The following is a 23,764-nucleotide window of genomic DNA, read 5'->3' as shown; positions in this document are numbered from 1 at the left end:
ATAAATGAAGTTGTATCAACGTTTATCTCATCTTCATCACTTGTAGAGCCAAAATAAATTTTTCTCTTAGTTTTTTGTTTTTTATCTTTTAATGCCTCACATGTTTTCTTCGCTTTCTGTGACCTCTCAGCTAGAGCAAGTTTCTCCGGTGTATCAGTCGCAATAATGCTTTTGCATTTTCTGCGTCCCTTCCGTTGATTTGTTCTTGCTTTAGCCCTTGGATAACCTAAGGCATTGCTAGGACTCAGTAAAAATCCATTTTCCGTCTTCTCAGAAGCTGGTGATTCGTTAAAAGACTCTTCTGCTGTCACAGCACTAGTTTCAGGAGTTGAAGATGCTGCTGTTTCTTGAGAAGGACTTCCAGGGTTAGCGTCGGGTCGATCCATGGCCGAATTCATTAGAAAATCTTGTTCTGTGAAAACAAATCTATTCAGTGGGAATATGCCTGTCTTTCGAAAACCAGAGAGGATGTTAGCAGGTGTCATGGCATTTTCGTGAGCAAATTTGACAAAGGAGGCTATCTCATAGATGGTGACAGGACATCCTGGATGGTGAAGCATCCATGAATCCATTGCTGAATTAATTTGTGCTTTGAAAGGATAATACACAGACACATCTAACGGCTGCATACGGTGGCTGCAATGAGGCGGGAGTGTAACTACGGTAACACCGTTATCTTTTGCAATATCAAGGGCTCGGAGAGAAAGGTGACTTTCATGATTGTCCATGATGAGAATTGTTGGATCATCCTTACTAGAACGGGAATGCTGTACGAAATGCATCATTACACTCGCGAAGAGTTCTGCTGTCATCCAACCCGATGGGGTGGTAAGACCTAAGGTGCCTGGCACTCCACCATTAACCATATGTTGCTTGAAGTTCTTCCTGGGAAACACCATAACAGGAGGAATTGAATTTCCTGCTGCATTCACCGTGCAGCATACAGTGACAAGTGTTCCACGTTCCCCACTGACAATCTTCCCTACTTGCTTAGATCCCTTTTCTGCAATGACTTTTTTCGGCTGATGGACAGTTGTAACAGCCGTTTTATCCAAATTGTAGGTTCTGCTTCCATCAGCAAGATTTGGAGAACGCCTCAGGGCCTCTTCATAATTGTCAAAAAATATGTTGACGTTGTGTGGATTGAATGCAGTGGCTCTGGATATACTGCAGCTCTCGGGCTGTCTGATGCTGACATTCGGATTTCTTTTTAGGAATCTACATAACCAATCCACTCCAGCTCTCTGTCTTTCAGTCCAAGTTGTAGGAACGGTAATTGAGTTTGTAGTTGCCATTTCATATGCTATCTTGCGTAAATCTCTAGTGGATTTTCCGTAACACATCCTTGAACAGGTAATGATATAATCAGCTAATTCTTTTTCCTGCTCTGTTGTGAAAATTTTCCTTACGTCATACTTAGGTGTCATAGATCTGTGAGCAAATGAACCTGCAATCTTTCTTTCTGCAGCCACGTATCTATATAATGTTTGGAAACTAATTTTGTGAAGTGAGCCAGCTTCACGCAAGGATAGTTTATCTATTAATACTGCATTTACTGCGGCTCGCATGTCTTCGTCTTTAAATAGTCCCCTGTCTGTTTTCCTTGTCGATTTCCTTGGCATGATGAACCTAAAATTTAAAAACAATGCGTGTAAGGAGGGTGTGTGTGTGTGTGTGTGCACCTACAACAGCACAAGTCCTAAATAAACCAAAGACAAACAGAGAAAATTCGCATAGAAGTGTTCCATTCTGTAACATTTCATAACCTATATGGGATTTATTAAAAAACTGTACGCACACTACTCACACAAATCTTATACTCATTACTCTTCAAGAATTAATGGACTACAATTAATTGTATTCGAACCACAGCGTAAAATGCATGACCTAATATCGTGTATTTATGGTACACAATGAGACATCTCAAATGTGATTAATGGAGCTGTGTCTCATTGTGTACCAGCAGACATCTCTACAATATTTCTCTTACAGAACAACTATTTTGACAATAACTAATAATCTAAATATACTCACAGTAAGAGAGAAGCATACAGTTTCAGACACAACAGCAACAAAACAACAATTTCGTGAAGTTACTGCACACGAAGACCACAACTGCATAACAAAATCACAACTTTTGCGCCATAAAAACACACATGCAAGGAATACTCAATAACCAGTGGAGCCAACCTTATAATTTATGCAGTACAGAATTATAGTTGTTTGTACATCTTCCACAAGAAAGCAGCACCCGCTAACCTAAATATGGCACTGGCCAGAGGACTTGTCTCATTGTGTACACTGTCTCATTGTTGACCACCCTCCCCTATGCAGCAGTAATCCTATCTATCGGAGATGAGTGGCAACAGAAGACACAAAGCACATCATAACAAACAATGGTCAATATAATGTTATTGTTGATCAATTTTATGAGCTTTCTATATTGTAGGCCTTCACATTTAGTTTTCTTTCGACTCTGTGATATTAGGGCATCTTATAAAATTACTTACAGCGTAGACTGTAGTTCCTTATTCTCAGACTTCACATACCGATTTTCATTAAATTCTGTTTACTCGTTTTTTCGTGACTCGGTGCTGATATGGATTTGGTAACAAAATCCAAATTCATGAATATCTCTGTGATCATAGTCGATACAGTAACAATATATGACATAAATGATCGGATATTTACTACTATATAACTTTAGTTATGTAGTATTTATCAATACGACCACTAATGTCAAATATTTGAAAATTAAATTTTAGTTCTTCCCCTAAACTACCATTTCACTCAGCGTGGATACAATTATTTATGGCCTATATTACATCGACTTAATCCCCGACTTTGCATACCGATTTTCATTAAGATACGACCACTAAAAACATTGGAAAATTAAATTTTAGGCCTTCCCCTAAACTACCATTTCACTCACAATCAGCGTGAATACAATTATTTATGGCCTAGATTGTAGTGACTTATTCCCCGACGTTGTATACAGATTTTCATTAAATTCTCTTCAGCCGTTTTCTCGTGATGCGTGTAGGCCTACATACAGACAAAAATTACAAAAAAATTAAAAAGTGCATTTCCTTGTTACGGTGGACACGACGGATACGTAAATGCCATCCTTTTAAAATTCTGAGCAATGTACCAGTACAGACAGAACACTTATTTTCTATATAGATTTTAAAATCTCAAGTGATAGTTGACATGATACAAACAGCGTTTTTCAAAACTAGATGCTCAAACAAGCACAAAGAAAAAAGAATCATGCAAATATCTCCTATAGGTACAGATATGTTTTAAAAATACTTTAAAATGCCCAGTCCAGATTGTTTCTTAGGGATATTAAAGCCCAGACTGGAATGGGTTAAGCAAACACCTGGAAAGAAGCTCTAACAACTCGCCCTTTAGATCCCATTCAAAATCTCTATCAGAAAAAACTTTCAGAACGCCCAGCAAGAATCTGTATTCCACCTTACATCATGCCTACATCTTTGGATCCACCAATTTCTTAGCCCATTCTTTGGAAAAATGAAGTATTTGGTGCAACTTTTGACGGGACCTTGCCTGGTTTTCGCCCAGCTGTTACTGCACACAGCAACCTTGCCCCACATTACCAGGCATGTTTTATATGCAACCCGAGACTTCAAGTCTAATTGAACTCTAAATACGATGGGAAAGAGAAAGCAGATACTCACCACAGTACTAGTCACCAACTCGTAGAAAGCACCATGAAACTATAAAAACAGAACTTGCAAAAGAAACTTGCACGTTACTGCACGTACTCTTAGTGAGGCTGGCAGCAGGTGGGATCCCTCAACGAGGCAGGTGTCTCCATGAAGTCATAACCCAAGCATAGCCAAAACCCTTCAGTATGCAGAAACCCATGTTGTGGGCAACCTCTTATATACCAACCTTTATTTACTGGCTCTGAATCTCTCCAGTTCCAGTTGTGAGTGGTAAACATAGAATATACCCATATTGCCTCTGCTTGATGTAAGAGGTAACTAAAAAAGGAACCCCTAACATTATCAACTAGAACTGTAGAATGGCAATCATAGGATCCTTAGCCGAGTCTGGCATTGCTTCCATTAAGTTGTGCCAGACTCCTCATTTTTATCTTTCTGACTGACCTCTTAGCCAACTTGTTCTCATTTGACTCCAATGGTATTAGGTTTGTGATGTGCAGTGATTATCTATTTCACGCCTATCCATTTCTTTTGCTGATACAGGCATTCTTCAAAGAATCAGACCTATTTCTAGTGTTAAGAAGGGATAGTTGCTTTGTAGTTCTTCAAAAACAATCACCACCACAGTAGTTCCATAGGGATCTGCACTCGGATGGCCTTCATTTAAACTGCAGTGGTATGTATAAGATAGGAAATTTGTTTGGAAGGGTAATAGGGAGGTACATTCATGGAAACGGGATGGCCTAGGGAGCGGTGATAAGGGAACAGGGAACTGGATATCAGGTAGGGATGACATAAAATTGTTAGTGTTGAACTGTAGAAGTATTGCAAAGAAAGGAATAGAATTAAGTAATTTAATAGATATATATTTACCAGATATTGTAATAGGAGTTGAATCATGGCTGAGAAATTATATAATGGATGCAGAAATTTTCTCAAGGCACTGGAGTGTGTTTCGTAGAGATAGGATAGGAATGGTGGGAGGGGGAGTGTTCATTCTGGTGAAAGAAGAATTTGTAAGCTACGAAAAAATTAAAGATGAGACACATGAAATTCTAGGTGTAAGGCTCATTTCTAAAGATAATAGGCAACTTGATATATTTGGAGTGTACAGATCGGGAAAGGGTAGCATCGGAATTATTTGATAGGATAGTCAGCTATGTGGGAAACGACGTAGAAATAAATGTGATTGTAGCGGGAGATCTGAATTTGCCAGATGTCAATTGGGAAGGAAATGGGAATGACAGGAAGCATGACCAACAAATGGCAAATAAGTTAATATGGGAAGGACAGCTGATTCAGAAAGTGATGGAACCAACCAGAGGGAAAAATATCTTGGATGTTGTGCTGATAAAACCAGATGAGCTCTATAGGGAAACTGAAGTAATATGGTATTAGTGATCATGAAGCTGTTTTTGTCGTAGTTCAAAATGTGATAGAAAGGAAGGTCTTAAAAGTAGGACTGTTAGGCAGTACCATATGGCTGATAAAGCAGGCATGAGGCAGTTTCTAAAAAGTAACTATGATCGGTGGAAAACGGTAAAAAAATGTGAACAGACTCTGGGATGGGTTTAAAGAAATTGTTGAGGAATGCGAAAACAGGTTTGTACCTTTAAGGGTGGTAAGGAATGGTAAAGACCCACCTTATTATAATAGAGAAATAAAGAGACTAAGAAGGAGGTGCAGACTGGAAAGAAATAGAGTTAGAAATGGCTGTGGAAGTAAGGAGGAATTGAAGGAACTTACTAGAAAATTGAGTCTAGCAAAGAAAGCGGCTAAGGATAACATGATGGCAAGCATAATTGGCAGTCATACAAATTTTAGTGAAAAATGGAAGGGTATGTATAGGTATTTAAAGGCAGAAACAGGTTCCAAGAAGGACATTCCAGGAATAATTAATGAACAAGGGGAGTGTGTATGTGAGGATCTTCAAAAGGCAGAAATATTCAGTCAGCAGTATGTAAAGATTGTTGGTTACAAGGATGATGTCGAGATAGAGGAGGAGACTAAGGCCAAAGAAGTAATAAAATTTACATATGATAACAATGACATTTATAATAAGGTACAAAAGTTGAAAACTAGAAAAGCAGCTGGAATTGATCAGATTTCTGGGGATATACTAAAGACAATGGGTTGGGATATAGTACCATATCTGAAGTACTTATTTGATTATTGTTTGGTCGGAGGAGCTATACCAGATGAATGGAGAGTTGCTATAGTAGCCCCTGTGTATAAAGGAAAGAGTGATAGACATAAAGCTGAAAATTACAGGCCAGTAAGTTTGACATGCATTGTATGTAAGCTTTGGGAAGGCATTCTTTCTGATTATATTAGACAGGTTTGTGAAATTAATAACTGGTTCGATAGAAGGCAATTCGGTTTTAGGGAAGGTTATTCCACTGAAGCTCAACTTGTAGGATTCCAGCAAGGTATAGCAGATATATTGGATTCTGGAGGTCAAATGGACTGTATCGCAATTGACCTGTCTAAGGCATTTGATAGGGTGGATCATGGGAGACTACTGGCAAAAATGAGTGCAATTGGACTAGACAAAAGAGTGACTGAATGGGTTGCTATATTTCTAGAAAATAGATCTCAGAGAATTAGAGTAGGTGAAGCTTTATCTGACCCTGTAATAATTAAGAGGGGAATTCCTCAAGGTAGTATTATCGGACCTTTATGTTTTCTTATATATATAAATGATATGAGTAAAGGAGTGGAATCGGAGGTAAGGCTTTTTGCGGATGATGTTATTCTCTATAGAGTGATAAATAAGTTACAAGATTGTGAGCAACTGCAACGTGACCTCGAAAATGTTGCGAGATGGACAGCAGGCAATAGTATGTTGATAAACGGGGTTAAAAGTCAAGTTGTGAGTTTCACAAATACGAAAAGTCCTCTCAGTTTTAATTACTGCGTTGATGGGGTGAAAGTTCCTTTTGGGGATCATTGTAAGTATCTAGGTGTTAATATAAGGAAAGATTTTCATTGGGGTAATCACATAATGGGATTGTAAATAACGGGTACAGATCTCTGCACATGGTCATGAGGGTGTTTAGGGGTTGTAGTAAGGATGTAAAGGAGAGTGCATATAAGTCTCTGGTAAGACCCCAACTAGAGTATGGTTCCAGTGTATGGGACCCTCACCAAGATTACCTGATTCAAGAACTGGAAAAAATCCAAAGAAAAGCAGCTCGATTTGTTCTGGGTGATTTCCGACAAAAGAGTAGTGTTACAAAAATGTTGCAATGTTTGGGTTGGGAAGAATTGAGAGAAAGAAGAAGAGCTGCTCGACTAAGTGGTATGTTCCGAGCTGTCAGCCGAGAGATGGCGTGGAATGACGTTAGTAGACGAATAAGTTTGAATGGCGTTTATAAAAGTAGGAAAGATCACAATATGAAGATAAAGTTAGAATTCAAGAGGACAAACTGGGGCAAATATTCATTTATAGGAAGGGGAGTTAGGGATTGGAATAACTTACCAAGGGAGATGTTCAATAAATTTCCAATTTCTTTGAAATCATTTAGGAAAAGGCTAGGAAAGCAACAGATAGGGAATCTGCCACCTGGGCGACTGCCCTAAATGCAGATCAGTATTGATTGATTGATTGATTGATTGATTTATTATTATTTCAGATGACAAATAACCCTTCTTCAGTATTGAAGTTTTTTTTACCGTAAAGTAAACCAACCAGTTATACAAGCAGATTCCATTCTGAAAAATAAGTACATTGCAGTCGAATTTTCAGATAATAAAAACAGTAACTTACTATTTACAGAAGATCCATAACTGGTACTTAATGATTTCAAACTATTTAACTGCTTGCTGATGAATCGGTGATTAACACATAAAAAATGACAGCTACATACTGAATAAAAAACAGTTATTAATCATGGCCCATAGTCTTCTTCAGTCATTATCATTTTTATAATGGCATTTGCTTAATGTCCCACCAACTACTTTTATGGTTTTCGGAGACTCAGTTACCGGAATTTAGTCCCACAGGAGTTCTTTTACATGCCAGTAAATCTACCAACACGAGCCTGACGTATTTGAGCACCTTCAAATACTACCGGACTGAGCCAGGATCGAACCTGCCAAGTTGGGGTCAGAAGGCTAGCGCCGCCTTAGCCACTCGGCCCGGCATTATCATTTTTAATTTTCTTCAAACTCGAATTAGTCACGTTAATGAATAGCACTGGAATTTTACCACAATTCTCTTACTCTGTAACAGACCATGATCATCTCTGTAGATAGTCCCATTCTTGTTTTTGCTTTTGACTGATGAAAACACTCGCTCCACTGGAGCACTGGAGTGAGGTAGACATCAAATAAACCGAAACAACCTTCCATAGTTATGAACACCATCTTTCACATGTAGCAAAGCAAGGTAGGATGAGTCATGATCAGAACTTGTTACATAGGCCCTTGTCCTATATTTGAGGGTCAATGAATAGGCAAGAATGTAGCCAGGGTGAATAAGCTCGAGGGTTTCAGTGAAGGTATAGGTTTTTATTTCAACTCTGACATGGCTGATTACTGTTCTCACTTTATTTTTTTTTTTTTTTTTGGAATGATCTTTCTGAAAGCTATGAGAACTCAAAAAGCTGTAGAATTCTATTTTTCAACAGTATATCAGTAGATGGTTAAAAAGGATCAGTAAAATTGGCAACACTGAATGTTATTTTTAACTTCAGAATCAAATTAGTCACGCTAATGAATAGTACTGGAATTTTTCCACTCCAAATAAAGTTACCTTCCCATTAGCCTCAACCCAAACTACATTTCACATACACTTACTTATATATTAAAGTCTCCTCAAAAGATACATATAACTTATTCCCTCTTCTTACAAAACAAGACTAGTACATCAACTGTCCATAATTCTATAAAATAGGATATTTTAACATGTTGGAGTAGATTTTCATTTTCTACGGTTGAATACATCAGTGTTTCATGTGCAGCTCCTTCTATAGTTCTATTAAAACAATGTGCGCGTTCTGACAGTTCGCAGCATGTGGCGCCGAACAAAGGAGTGGGAGTGCTGTGTTGCCAGATGATCCGGCAGGAGTTGCTACATCAGTTAACATCTCTCGTTCTGCGCTATGCTCTGCGGAAAATAATATCCATTAACGGCGATCATGAAAGAGTTAGAGAAACGTTAAATATCGTTGCTATTATTCCAACGTTGCTCAGCAGTAATTTTATTAGCTCAAATATCGTAAGACAAACTCCTCATAGGCTTTAATCAGTCTATCTCCAGAAGATTTATTTTAATTTTAGGTAGATTTCAGTATCAAATGGCATTTTGACAGGCCTGCTCAACATTCTGGGTTCAAATCCGGGTGAGGGTGAGAAAAATATCTAAGAGATTTTTGTACAAAGAGGAGAAATCGTTCGGACCGTCATAGGCAACGGCACAATTCAAGATGCCAGCTATAATTGAAATTAGAGTTGTGTGAGGTAAAAGTCAGTCTTGTCGTTTCAAGTGCCTTTAAACTTGCCATCATTAGTCATGGGACCTTTATTGAAATCCGAAGCAAAACGAAAAAAACTAGTATATATTCTAACCATAGATCACGATTCCTAATTTCTAAAATCTCGCATGCCTTGTCTAAAATTCGAAGTCCATCCACCTTAATGAGAAGAAAGCACAGAAGAAGAAAAAGAATTTACAATTATTTTCAGAGACAAAAAATAATCATTATCAAAATTTTGAAGGGTGCTGGAAACACCTCTTATACTTCAATTCAAACATTAGCTTTTCAAGGCAATTTTGTCAACTTCATGCTAAAACTGGAAAACTTGCATTACCAATTTAAGAAAAATCCAAAATTACATTTTATGCATATGATACTGATTATCAGAAAGCAGACTCCCGTACTGGTTACTCAGCTTTAAAATGCACTTTGGAGAAGTTCATCACAGTAGAAAATTACTCACCTTCACGGTGTGAGTGGAGCAACTCTCAGGGAGGAATCGCTTTCTTCACCTGCGCAGCTGGAGCTGGAACCGAGGGAGATGATCATTTCTTCCACAGTGTTCCAAAACTCCTTCCTTTTTCCACTGCTTCTGCATCAGTCCCCATGTCTGTTTCACCACAGAGGCCCATTTTTCTGCAGTGACATTCTCAATACCCTCTCTGGCCAGTCTCTCTATTTCAGTGATGGTGAGCCTCTTGTTGTTCTCAGCTATGTAACCCTTCACTTGTGACCAAATATTTTCTATGGGGTTCAAATGGGCATGGTAAGGAGGCAGCCTGATCACCTGGTGGTCATTCATTTCTGCTATCTCATCGATGACATAAACGGGTTTCCGTTTGTAAGCTGTCACAAGCTCCATTAGCTCTGACTTTGTAGTACAAGGTTCAATGGTAATATCTGTGTTCCGAGGCAGGACATTTTTTCTACCCAAGCCAGCACGTCAGTTTTTCTCGTCTGCATTGTTGGGGCTCTGTCCGCTATTACAGAATGGTATGGAGCATTATCCATAACAATGGTGGACTTGGGAGGAATGTTATTAAGGAGGAAATTTTCAAACCATGCCGTGAAGGAAGCAGCATTCATTTCTTCGTGGTAGTCCCCTGTTTTTCACGACCGGAACATGAGGAAACAATTTGGAATGAATCCTCGTGCAGTGCCAGCATGCAGGACAATGATCCTACCTCCCTTTCCTAACGGGGCTTTCATTGTGCCTTCTGGTGTTCTGTCTGACCACCCCTTGGTTAAGGTCTGGCCAGCGTGTACAAATGTTTCATCAAGCCACAAAATGCTTTCTTAATCTGCATTCCTAACAGCCCTCAAGTAGCGACAGCGCCAAGCTACGATATCACGTCTCTCCATCCACACAGTTCGGTCTGAGTATTTTCCAAAATGAAATCCTACCTTATGAAGGGAGATTCGAAGGGAAGACGCACTACCAAAAAACAATTTATCGTCTCAGACTCGTATGTAGTTTCCGTAGTGCTGGGCGTTCCTTTCTCTTGTAATAGGCATATACTATATATGCCGTCGAATTGCTCCTTCCTGGAAACCATCCATACTGGTCACACGTTTGTCATAGTGCCGGGTTTTGCCCGGTGTTGATAACCCGTCATGTGATGGTCCAGGTACATCCACTCCATCTCTCTCCCCTTCACCTTCTTCCCAAGGCTCCTTTTCTTTTTCTTTCCCTATTCTAATTACTGTACCTTGAGAAATTTTTAAAGCTGCTGCTGTTCTTCCTACAACTTTGTTAACGTCTATCAGTGGGCCTCCATTTCCCCTTTCAGCCTCAAAATATTCCCGTAAGGCACATACCATATCGCGAGCTTGACCACGAATAGCGAAGCCATGCCTCCCCATTACCCTTGCCTTTTTTTCTAGGTGAATGAATTCTAGGTCACCCTCGTTGTAGTTTAGTGGCGCTCTGAACGGGTTGCAACATTTTGAGTTCAGTAAATGAGATGGTGTTAAAATGACACTATACTACACAATACTAAAATTTACACTACACTAGAACGCCAGCCTCGATAACGATACACTTATTAACACGAACACAATAGCACTATAATATTTAGCTGATTTCAAAAACACACTATACAGATGATATCACTCAAAGTAGACATTGTTAGCCCAGCCACATGTGCTACGGTATACTATATTGGCAATGTGGAACTCGGACCAACCGCCTCTCGAAGCTGTAAGACAGCGGGGGTAGGAAAAGGGAGAGTGCATGTCGAGCTGGGATTGGCTGAAACGGGAGGCGTGTACTGGTTGCCATAGTAACTGCCACCCCCTACCACCACGCTGAGAGCTGTTAGAACACGCACATTGTTTTAATAACACTATACATCTGCTAATAACATGTTTTTAGAAATGAAGAAACACAAAGGTGGGAAAGGAACAAGGTATTGAAATATAATAAAAACAATATTTACAAACTGTTCATATTTTTAATGAGTACCTATAAAATAATTATACACTTATTGCTATAAACTAGTACAATATGACAACATATTTCTAAAAGTATTAACATTCTAGAAAGATTCACATTATGAAGCCTTTAAAAAAAAAATTTTAAAAAAAGATTTTGACTTTTTTGTCACACAGAAAATCCTGTCCAACAAAACAGCATTGGCTGCGCTATATGTTTCTGGGTAGAGGAGAACAAGTTGGACAGGAGACAATTTTGAGTTTATAAAATCTACTTCTCTAGGAGAGAGTGAGAATTCAAATAATATTATAGAAACAGGATAACTGAATCCACATAAACTTCTTGTCATAAAGGAGGCAGGAATTAGCGAACTTAATTTTGCAACAGACTATTTCTACCAAAAAGAAACAGAAGCTTTCATTTTCATTCTTAGAGGGTGTCACACGAACAATCTGAACGTATAATGTAAAACCTCAATGATAAGAATCAAAGAAGGAAATCTAACCTGTAGATTCACCCAAACACATATCACAATCATATCCATGGACTACCAATTTTTATGTGGGATCCAAACCATAAGAATGTAACCTTTTTATCTGAAACACTCTTCGTATAAAATGGAATTTGAACCATGGTTACCTTGAAGAAAAGCCTCTATTCATGCCCTCCCTCTAACAATCATTGACTCAAACTAATGAACATTTTGTTGAAAGATAGACAATTCTGATGGATGGGCTTGTTAAAATCTAACTAAAAATGTTAAAATGAAAAAAAGAAAATTCATGAAGGGAAGTAAAAATTAAGTCTTAATTCATCATCTATTCATTGAAGACTCCTAGATACTAAGAAATATTTTGGGTTCTCAATCATAAAAACTAACTTTCAGTCATTTAAAATCATAAGCAAATTAGCAGCCTACAACATGACACTGGCCAATACTAGTCAAAATAACAGTAAATGCACTTTCACTCCTCATAGCCAAAAGCGCACAACGTGCACGTGCATTTTAAAAATCTGAATTTCAGCAACAGGAGGAAATAAAAAGCCTGAACACTGAGGTTGCTTAGTGAACTAATCTCTCAAAGTAGTAGCAATACGATGTTATCCTGAAGACAACATAGATTTGTAATTTTTAAAAAGACAAAAATTATTGAATTGAATATAATGCATTTGAGAACTTTTGAGAATCAAAATTCTAGGAGTTCAATTTAACCTTCAAAAGTCTGTAGGCCCAATTTATGTAGCTGCGGTGCCCCTAAGCAAACAGTTCGTCATATAGTGGAACAGTGCCCCGCCCAGTGCTTATCAGGGTAGCCCAAAAGACTTTCTTGACCCAAATCATTCTTGTATAGACTACTTGCAGAGCTTGATGGTGAAATTGTAACCTACATTGTGCATTGTATACAGTAGAAGTCCGCTATAGCGAGTACGTCATAACGAGAACCCCGCTATAGCGGCAACTTTTGTCCGTCCCTTCAAAATTCCTATATTAAACTGTGTATTATCCTTCGATTACAGCGAGAGCCCAATCGCTAACGCATCCTTTATTACGAGCGATTTTGCACGCTCGATTTTTGCGTTGCCGATATTTATGCACGCAGTCATACTGCATGCGATCGATCATCTTCGGTACCGTATCGGTTTCTCGCTATGCCCACCAGCGAGCTCTCTCGTCGACATTCGAAGGCAATGTCGGAGTCTGAGCTCTCTCGTCGACATTCGAAGGCAATGTCGGAGTCTATTAGTAATACCCATCGACTGTTCTTCCGCAAGGAAAATAAAAGAAGAGAAAATGTTTTCGTAATAAATGCGTAAATAACGTGTCCGATAACCGTTGTTAACTCGTTAAAGATAAACGCTGAATGAACGATCGCTTAATTTTAATTACAAGATATTAGAATCATTCCGTATTGACGGTTTTCACTTTACAATGGCGAAAAATGAGGGTATCCTCCTATTCAATACATCATATATTCCGTCATTAGACGGAGCAAACAAATTCAGACATGTTTCGGCTCGCTTGAGCCATCTTCAGTGAAAACAATTAGGAGGTTGGAATAATTTACATAATATAAGTTGAAAAAATGCTAAAAAACATAATGAAAGAGTAAACAAAAAAAACAAAAGAGAGCTTAGACGGAAAACAAAATTAGCACAAATATACACTATTTACATCAATATGCAGAGCAAAAAACTTAATGCGACAAAATTCAGTGAAGCAGGTGTTGATTTGAAATAATAATTGATACTAAAAACTGCGTTAACCTAAGAAACAAGGGAATGAGAAAACAAATGATGCAGATGGAAACAAATAATAGTAGCGCATGGTGAGGTTGTGGACCTCATAGTTTACAAATTATTGGCTTTAAAAATGACAAAACAGTTTGAAATTGCTGTCAGAATCATCCTAGTGGAAACCCATCACAACAAATTGGTCAGGAGGAGAGCGGGAGCAAACATTTTTGAGAGAAACCAAGCCTGAATTAACCTGCAGGTGAAAAGCCTCTGACAAGGAGAAAAAACAACATGAAATTTAAGGCTTTAGAAATAGCAGCATTCCCAATATCTTCTCAATCTAGCGGTCCCTTTCTTCATTATTGTTTCATAATGTTAAGCCCTGCACCTCCCCTTCCCCCTCCGCTCCTTCCATCCTAGCAAACACAGCCGAACCAACAATAGACTTGATCACGCGAACAAGACCGTTACTTTGAGAAAGCCAGGCCACTAGAGAGGACAACCACCAACTGCACACCATTAGAACTTCATTGAAGGTTTCCACTAGATTACTACAATTTACTATGCATCTGTCTTCTACCTAACACAGCTTCTCATATTTTTATATGCGGCCCTTCCGACCCCTCTATAATAAGGCAAAAACACCAGCCAACATTATGAAACAATAATGAAGAAAGGGACCGTTAGATTGAGAAGATATTGAGAATGCTGCCATTTCTAAAGCCTTAAATTTCATGTTGTTTTTTCTCCTTGTCACAGGCTTTTCACCTGCAGGTTAATTCAGGCTTGGTTTCTCTCAAAAATGTTTGCTCCCGCTCTCCTCCTGACCAATTTGTTGTGATGGGTTTCCACTAGGATGATTCTGACAGCAATTTCAAACTGTTTTGTCATTTTTAAAGCCAATAATTTGTAAACTATGAGGTCCACAACCTCACCATGCGCTACTATTATTTGTTTCCATCTGCATCATTTGTTTTCTCATTCCCTTGTTTCTTAGGTTAACGCAGTTTTTAGTATCAATTATTATTTCAAATCAACACCTGCTTCACTAAATTTTGTCGCAGTAAGTTTTTTGCTCTGCATATTGATGTAAATAGTGTATTTTTGTGCTAATTTTGTTTTCCGTCTAAGCTCTCTTTTGTTTTTTTGTTTACTCTTTCATTATATTTTTCAGCATTTTTTCAACTTATATTATATAAATTATTCCAACCCCCTAATTTTTTTCACTGAAGATGGCTCAAGCAAGCCGAAACATGTCTGAATTTGTTTGCTCCGTCTAATGACGGAATATATGATGTATTGAATAGGATACCCTCATTTTTCGCCATTGTAAAGCTTAATTTTAATGCTAAATACCGCAATTACGTAAGAATGAGATAGGCCTACACCTCAAGATATGGCAGAGTGCATCGTTGATTACAAGGTTAGTTTATATTTTCTCGCGCCCGTTAAATTTATAGCGAGGTTATGGTTTCTCTACTGGCGCTTGAAGTATGTTTTCATCATACATACAGAGGTAAGTTAGGATTGATGACGCTATTTGAATAACAAAACTGAAACGTTTGCCACAAAATGTGATCGATCATCTTCAGTACGGTATCATTTTCGCTCTATGTGCATTTGCGAGCTCTCTCGTCAACATTCTAAGGCGATATTGGAGTCTATTAGTAACACCCGTCGACTGCTGTTCTCTAAAGAAAATTCGAAATGCAAGAGGATAACACGTTTTCGTAATAAATGCGTAAATAACGCGGCTGATAGCAGTTGTTAACTTGTTAAAAATAAAGGCTGAAGTAAACGATCTCTTAATTTTAATGGTATACCGTATACTGAAATTAAGTAAGAATGTGATACACCACAAGATATAACAGAGTACATCACTGATTTCAGAGAAAAGTTTATATTTCTTCGCGTCTAGTTGAATTTCGGTTAATTTTTAGTGAGTAGGTTATCATTTCTCCAAATCCAAGACGACTTTTTTTCTCAGAATCTCATGTGAAAAATCAAGGGTCGCTTTGCATTCGTGGCCTGATAGTAATGAACACCACTGGCAACTATGGTACCGCAGTAACCACGCTGTTTTTTCACCCCCTTCCCCCGCACACACACAAAACTCGTTGACAATAAACGACCGCCTCTTTATCATACATCGCTAGCCGCGGCGAACAGTTGTACAGTGCCTTTGTGTAACGAAATAGTGAAGAGAATGACTTTCTATAATCCTCCACAAAAAAGTTTCTCAAAACTGCAGAATGGCATCAAAACATGCGAGATTTTGAATTCTTAGAAAGGCCACGGCTACTCAGTAGCAGAGTTATAACGTGTCTGCTGTACCTGACGCTTAGACAGCAGGAATATTTTCGTGATGAATCGTCGTATTGTAAAGATACGTGGAACAGGTATTACCGGCAAATTTTCAATGGGTTCTCGTCGATGTTATGATGCCAATTTTAAGTTAAGGGCTATTAAACACTCGGAAATGTATAATAATTGTGCAGTCGCAAGAAAATATGGCATAGGCCTAACTAAAGCCAATATTCGGCGTTGCCGTGAAGACAAGGATAGCTAAAAAATGCGTACTGCACAAAAAATGCATTCAGTGGCCCGCAACAAGGACGCTTTAAAGAAGTTGAAGATGAAATTGTGAGGTACGTGCACAAAAATGCACGGACAGAATTGCCATACCGCGGTTAAGACCTATTTGTACATCGCTAGCCGCTGAAGTTGACCGAATCCGGTAAGCAAGACGTGCGTGTAGCGCCTGAGTGAAAGTAACTGTTTTATAGTAAGCAAGAACATTTTCCTGATGGATCTTCATATTGTAGAGACGCGTGGAATGTGTACTGCCGGCAAACTTTCAACGAGTTCCCTTCAATATTGTGACAATTTTATTTTAATGGTTATTAAAACCGCTGAAATAAAGCATAATTGTACGGCTGCAAAAAAAAATACGGCATAACTGAAGTGAATGCTTGGCGTCTACAAATAGTCTAAAACGCGTACTGTATCAAAAAGACATTCATATGATTTTACAAAGCACTTTTTAAGCCTGATTAAAAAATTTTAAAGGAAAAAGTGGGGGTCGTCTTGGATTTGGAGAAATGTGGGGATATATATTTTTCAGAATGAAATTAAACACACGCTTTCACATAGTATCAGATTTCGTAAAACACACAAGTAAGCCGTAGTGTGGATATTATCCGCGAAAACGCAAGTTTTGTACAAACTGATTGCTATTTCATACTGATTTTAATGTTTATGGCGGTTTTCCCGACTTTTACAAAAATCGAATATAACGACAATCCGATATAGTGAGTAAATTTTTCGCCGTTATGAATTCTCGCTATAACGGACTTCTACTGTATTTAATTTGCGATTGTGTGTTTTTATTTTTAATGTCATACGCTAAATAAAATAAATAATTTACAAAACATCTAGAAATTTGCTACAAACAGTAGGCTATACAGGTAACCAAATTACAAATGAATGATTATAAAAGAAGGAATTTCACCATCATGTTGGGCACTTATATAGGATGTGCTCTATTTTATTAGATTAGATCATTAAAAGCTACATGTGATTGATTACGAGACTTACGCGCTGCCTACTGCACTACCGAGAAAATCTCTGAAGACAACCAACATGCAGAAATTCTTCGCAGAACAGGTATGAGTTGGATAGCATTCCAAAAACTAAGATTCATCCTGACCAACAAGGATGTTCCAATTAACCTGAAGACCAGGGTTTATAATACGTGTGTGCTGCCAGTTACTACTTACGGTCTGGAAATGATGACTGACAAAGGAAAGTGCTTGCAAGCTTCAGCGAACACAATGAGCCATGGAGCGACAGATGCTAGGGATCAGCCTTAGGGTAAGATCCGTTCAGAGGACATCAGGAGAAGAACGAATGTAACAGACATCCTAGAGACAGTAGCACAACTAAAATGGCAATGGGTAGGACACATAGCTCGACAAGACTACAACAGGTAGACCTGTAGGATTGTTCACTGGAGACTATAGGAACACGAGAGAGGCAATAAAAGACCCCAGAAGAGATGGCTCGATGAAAAAGCTGGTTGGCTGGAACACATTCGTTCCAAGTGGCTCAAGACCGAAGACGATGGAAGCATATGGAAGAGGCCTATATCCAGCAGTGGATTGAAATAAGCTAGAAAAGAAGAAGTGATTGATTGTTGTTTGGCTTGGTGTTATTTAGATATTTTTCGATGGGCTTGGCTGCTCAAAGTTGCTGACCTGAAAAAGGTTTTCACAGGAAATTTCCCCGGTAAAACTTGATCCGCAGTCTAGCTCGCCTGCCTCTCACCCATAAGCCTCAGGTTTGATTCCCGGCACCAGGCCAGGCATTTTTACATGGATATGAGGGCTGTTTCTAGATCCACTCAGCCTACGTGATCACCATTAACTTAGGAGCTACTGAACGGTGAGATGGCGACCCCAGTCCAGAGAACCAGGAATCACGGCTAAGAAGATTCGTGGCACTGACCATGCGTCACCTCGTAATCTGCAGGCTTTCAGGCTGAGCAGTGGTCGCTAGGTAGGCCAAGACCCATTAGGGCTGTGGTTTGGTTTAGGAGTGTTTGCAAGATTATAATTATACATATTCCATTATTGTGATGTTAAGCCGAATTGTTGATGGTTTAAATTTGTTCTAGGATTTTCCATTTTCCTGTAACGTAAGTTTTCTCCCCAGGGTCCCTTGAAAAATGGAAATTCGAGGATCCACTGTATCTTAAGAATTACTCTCAAAACCCTAGTCTCCAAATAAGCTTTGATTTCATCAGGTATTGTGTCGAACCATTCAGCTTAATTCAGGACATTCGCAATTACAGACATTCAGCTCATTCTGCTTATACTCAACATAGAGGTTAGTGTAATTCACCATGTTTTCATACAGTTTAACGCAGCTTATCATAAATTCAAAATATGTTGGTTCTTTAGAACCAAGAGGTAGATTGTGAACAGGGGTTTTTTTTAAATCACCGGTAAAAGAAAACACCGGGCAAAGTATATGGCAGTAACGAATTAATGTTTGGTTGTGGTCTACAGTCACCTCATTACTATCACGTAAATGATCATACTTTAGTCACAAAGAAAATTGCTTCTACGTGAGCTTTCCGAATCACGTACATTGCTTTTGCACAACTATGCTTCAATGTCAGCCCATAAAAGAGCAGCCATTACAAATAGAAGAGTGGAATGTGACAGCAGTGAAATACATATTTATTATATCCTAGGTCTTCTAAATCTTATCACACATGCCCGACACTTTAGCAAGAATTTACAGTTGGTAATAATTACCTAACCATCCGAGAGATGGCAGATGGTAGGAGTTAGCTGGGTAGTACATGGGCACTAAGGCAGTGACTGTAACTTCCACCACCGAGCAGCATAGACAAGCACCTCAAAATAAATTTGTTGAAAATTGAAACGTGGTAATATCTGAGGATGATCAGAATTTCCGGGGTGGGCAAAGGGACGAACAAACAGGTACCGCAGAGGGTTGAATTGGCGAAGCAGTACCTATGGAACCTAATTTACAAGAAAAAGGATCAGGCACGAAGGAATGCTGAAGACAATTCTTGAAGAGGCTGTGGAGGGAATACCAGAGGAAGACCAAGGTTGCAGTACATCCGTTAGGTCATGAGGGATATCTGTTGCCACTCCTACAACACTCTGAGACTACCCGAAGAAAATAGAACAGTGGAGAACTGCTTGCGTTGTCCATAAATTAAACTAAGGATTGATGATGCAAGAATAAGATAAACCTCATGTGTTCCTCCCCTTTGGTCAGCCGATCACTTTTCGAGTCAGGAACTATACAATTAATCTAGAAAGCAGTTTCTCTAGTTATTGGTAAGTACTGAAAATCTTTGTGGCAGTCAGCTTGTCAAATAGCAGTCAATCATACAAAATGATAATTTTTCAATGATAACATGTTTTGATCTGTGGGCTGCAATTAAGACACAAATTTTCTGATTGTCAATTACTATGACAAATATAAAACATCATAAACAGGAAATTTGCACCTTCTGAAAATGATTTGAACTCCATTACAGGTAATATTGTATACAATGAGAAGAAACGGTTCTAGTTTTATAAAATTAAAATATACGGAAAGTGATGCATGAGTACAAACCACATCTGCGATGATTGAAATCAAGGAAGAGCTTCCTTAGAACATCAAAGGAACTTAGAACAACTGCCGAAAAAGCTAGGCTACAACTATGGAAGACTACAACCCACCTTCCCACGAGTTGGAGAAGAATTTTGGAAACTTTGCCTCCTGGCCAAGACAAGGAATGGCTGACTTGGAACTCCCTGAATAGATTGAGATCTGGAGTGATCAGATCAAAGGTTAATTTAGCCAGGTGGGGCTAATCTGGTAAGAATGATATTCAGTGTGAATGTGGAGAAGTCCAGACTGTACAACATCTCCTGCAATGCCAAACTTTGTCCAGCCTCCTGTACTCAAGAAGACCATTACTTTACAGCAAATGCACTGAAAGTAGCCAAGGTATGGTAGCAAATAATGTAATATTTGAACTGTGGCTTGTACGTATATGTTCTTGACATGAGAATATATAAAATTTAGCCATTTAGCATTCCATTAAAAATTAGTTGCAAAAGGTGGAGGATGAATGATTGCAATTGATGATACAATGTTCTATTAAGTTTAAATCATCTAGTGTTAGAGGGAACTAAAGAGTAAGCAGAGGAGACATTCACAGAACTTGTTGCAAGCAAATTTAACCAGGAGCAAAGTGAGTGATGAAAGCAAATGTATAAATAAAATTAAAATTTTAAATGGATACCATGAAGTGATGCCGACTTGAAATCTTAATTGGTTGATTTAGGTTTAACAAGAGTAAGTCCATCTTAACAAAGTAATTTGCCAAGGTAATGTATGTAGATCATCAGCCCCCAAGCCACAATTGGCAAAAATGCAACTGTCAAGGATTATGAAATATCTGCTGGATTCAGATCTTTGGGAACATGTCAGTCTTTAGACATACTGTAATGTAAATATGACACCTCTCAATATAACGCAAGCTTAGCTAAATATATACAACCTCAGGCATAGTTTGTACCTATGGCACCATGAAAAATTTCATGTCCAAAATTATAAAACTCCAAAATAATAAGCACAGCACAAAAATAAAATCTTAAAAAATAATTTCCTAAACTGTTATTAAAAAAAACTGCATAAGGCAAGGAACTGTTGCATGTTTGCATATGTAAACTTCTGGACACACAAACTGATTGGTGGAAAACATTAGGAACAAATTCATTGCCCAATGCATGTATAAACAGATTTCTTTCATGACTGGTTGATTACAATTGAACAATTAATCAATATCATGAATATGTTAAATATCTCTGAACAACTTATATTCGATTTGGTTTTAACATAGCTCAGTCTTAATGGGTGCAAATCAAATAAATATAACAATGCAATTTCCATGAAAAGAACAGATTTTGCATAGATAATATCTATTATATTATAAAGCCCATTGTATCAAGTGTAACCTTTTCCTCAGTTCCAATACACAATATAGGCTGGTTTCTATAGGTGGTTTGCTACAATTTTAAAAGGTTGCAGAAGGCATATTAGCCCAACCTGCTTCATTCCAGACTATATTTCACAAGATGGGACAGTAAAATCCCTCACATGCTGGCAATCATACTGTCACCGAGATTCTCTCCACTGCTACCACCAGTCCCAGAACTGCTAGACGGATTCATGACAACTTCTGGATAAGCAACACTGGGAATATCAGGGGCTGATGATAAGGGGGTGTCTCGATTGGTGCCACTTTCATATTTGAAAGCTTGAGGTTTTGTATCACTGCCAGTCCTGTCACCAGTTACATTTGATTCCAGTCCATTATTACTGCCATAGTCCACTTGATCAGAATCTGAAAATTAAGAGAAGTAATATTAAAGAGAGTTCTCCACTAGTCACAGTACTCCATTATTCACCATCCTCAAAAGACACACAAATCAAGTAGACCTAATACTGGCCAAATATATCAATGTGGTTGTACAACTAGTAAGTCATTTTTAATTCTCTAAGGTGCCGTTCACACTACGGCGATATAAGATAAGTGATATATAGTAAGGAATATATTGCGACGATATATTGCTAGGAAGGTTCATGACACTGGGCGATAAATCGGCGTGATCTGGGCGATAAAAATTTGGTGGGAACACAATTCTCACTACATCAGTTACAAATATGAGTTCAAGAGAGGAAGACGTTCTAGTGGCTTATTGGTTCAAGGATAGGTTGAGAAGAAAACAGAAATACTGGGTACATCCCTACAATCTTACCAACCTGCACCATAGCTCGGCTGTTGTTTCTCGAAGGCTGTCTCAAAATGAATCAAAATTCAGGGAGTTTTATCGAATGAATCCTGGAAACTTTCATTTCATCGTATATCGCTTACGATATATCACTTATCTTATACCGCCTTAGTGTGAACGCGGCCTAATTCCTTAAAAGAGGTAACATTTATAACAAATCAAAATTATACAATACTGAAGCATCATGTTTATCTGGCCTTCAATATTCTGAAGTTCAAATTTATTTAGGTTAGTAAGTAGATACAAGTGTCCAACTCATTGGCTGAATAGTCAGCATTGAGGCCTTCGGTTCAGAGGGTCCCGGGTTCGATTCCCAGCCAGGTCGGCGATATTAATCACGCCTGATTAATTCTTCTGATCCAGGGACTGGCTGTTTGTGTTCGTCTCCACACTTTCCTCTTCATATTCAAACAACACACTACACTACCAACTACCACAAAAACACGCAACAGTAATTACATCCCTCCATATAGGGTTGGCATCAAGAAGGGCATCCGGCCATAAAACAGTGCCAATCCTCATGTACGACACAGTTTGCACCTGCAACCCCACAGACTTGTGGGAAAAGCGATAGAAAATGAATAAGTGGATGCATGTACCTTATTTGCCTAACACATTTTATTATTTATTTAGACAAGAACCTCATTAATCCTGATCTCCGTTTTATCCGGATCGAAAATAATAAATTTTTTACTTGTACAGTATTCCTTTTATGGCATCGACTCTTCTGTATTGTCTATTCCGCCAAGGATAATTAAGGACAGGAACTGTATGTAATTCGGCCACCGTCTATCAAAGGTACCGCCCGGCGTTCGCCTGGTATCGAGAATGGGAAACCCTGGAAAACCATTCGCAGGATGGCCCAGGTACGATTCTAACCCACGCTCTTCTGAATGCAACGCACTATTAATTCACCAGTGGTGAATTCGAAAATGAAACCAGCGCTCCATCAAAATAAACAATGACTTATGGAGAGGCAGCAATGCAGCTGGACAAACTGATGGTCTATTTAGAATCCTTGACTGAAACCACACCGGCAGAACTGTCATTAGTAAAATGTCCGCATGATCGTGCTGCGCGCAAACGCTAATATGAATGTAAAACAGAAAAAACTTGCACATTATTTTAGTGCATAAAACAGTCGTAAATGTACAAAATGTGTTTTGATATTTTTTTGTATAATTAAAAACAGATATTACTGTACAACTTATGTTAATGGATTATATAACATATATGGCATTTGTTTTTGTTTTTTTAGTTTTTCCGAATTATCCTAATTTTTTGTAATCCAGATCAATTCCGGTCCCACTTAATCCGGATAAATTAGATTCTTGTGTATATAGTTCTTTTAGATGATCACAATATAGACTAGGAAGCTGCTATGCCTTCGAGACAACACAGAACCAAGTCATTCAGGAAATGGCAAGAAATAAGGCCTGGTTTAAACAAACAGAACCACAGTAAAGGGTTTAACAGAGGAACAGCTTGCAGATATTCAAGCAAAAATGGACGTCAGCCTGAGAAAATCTTTACGCC

At 38.5% G+C, this 23,764-nt stretch overlaps 1 protein-coding gene across 1 annotated transcript in view; it reads right to left on the bottom strand.

Moving 5' to 3' along the window:
- Window positions 1-11,611: 11,611 nt before the first annotated feature.
- The window catches only part of LOC136856797 (protein bric-a-brac 2), a 673,104-nt gene continuing 660,951 nt past the window's right edge, over window positions 11,612-23,764 (bottom strand). Inside the window, exon 10 of the mRNA XM_068224964.1 lies at window positions 11,612-21,780. Coding sequence (XP_068081065.1) covers window positions 21,530-21,780 — 251 coding nt within the window. The 3' untranslated portion in view covers window positions 11,612-21,529. The remainder of the gene's footprint in view (window positions 21,781-23,764) is intronic.

Source organism: Anabrus simplex, chromosome 1 (genome assembly GCF_040414725.1).
Source record: "Anabrus simplex isolate iqAnaSimp1 chromosome 1, ASM4041472v1, whole genome shotgun sequence".
In the NCBI taxonomy this organism is placed as follows: domain Eukaryota; kingdom Metazoa; phylum Arthropoda; class Insecta; order Orthoptera; family Tettigoniidae; genus Anabrus; species Anabrus simplex.
The sequence above is the reverse complement of the archived record's forward strand: the minus strand, read 5'-3'. Positions and strand labels throughout refer to the sequence as shown.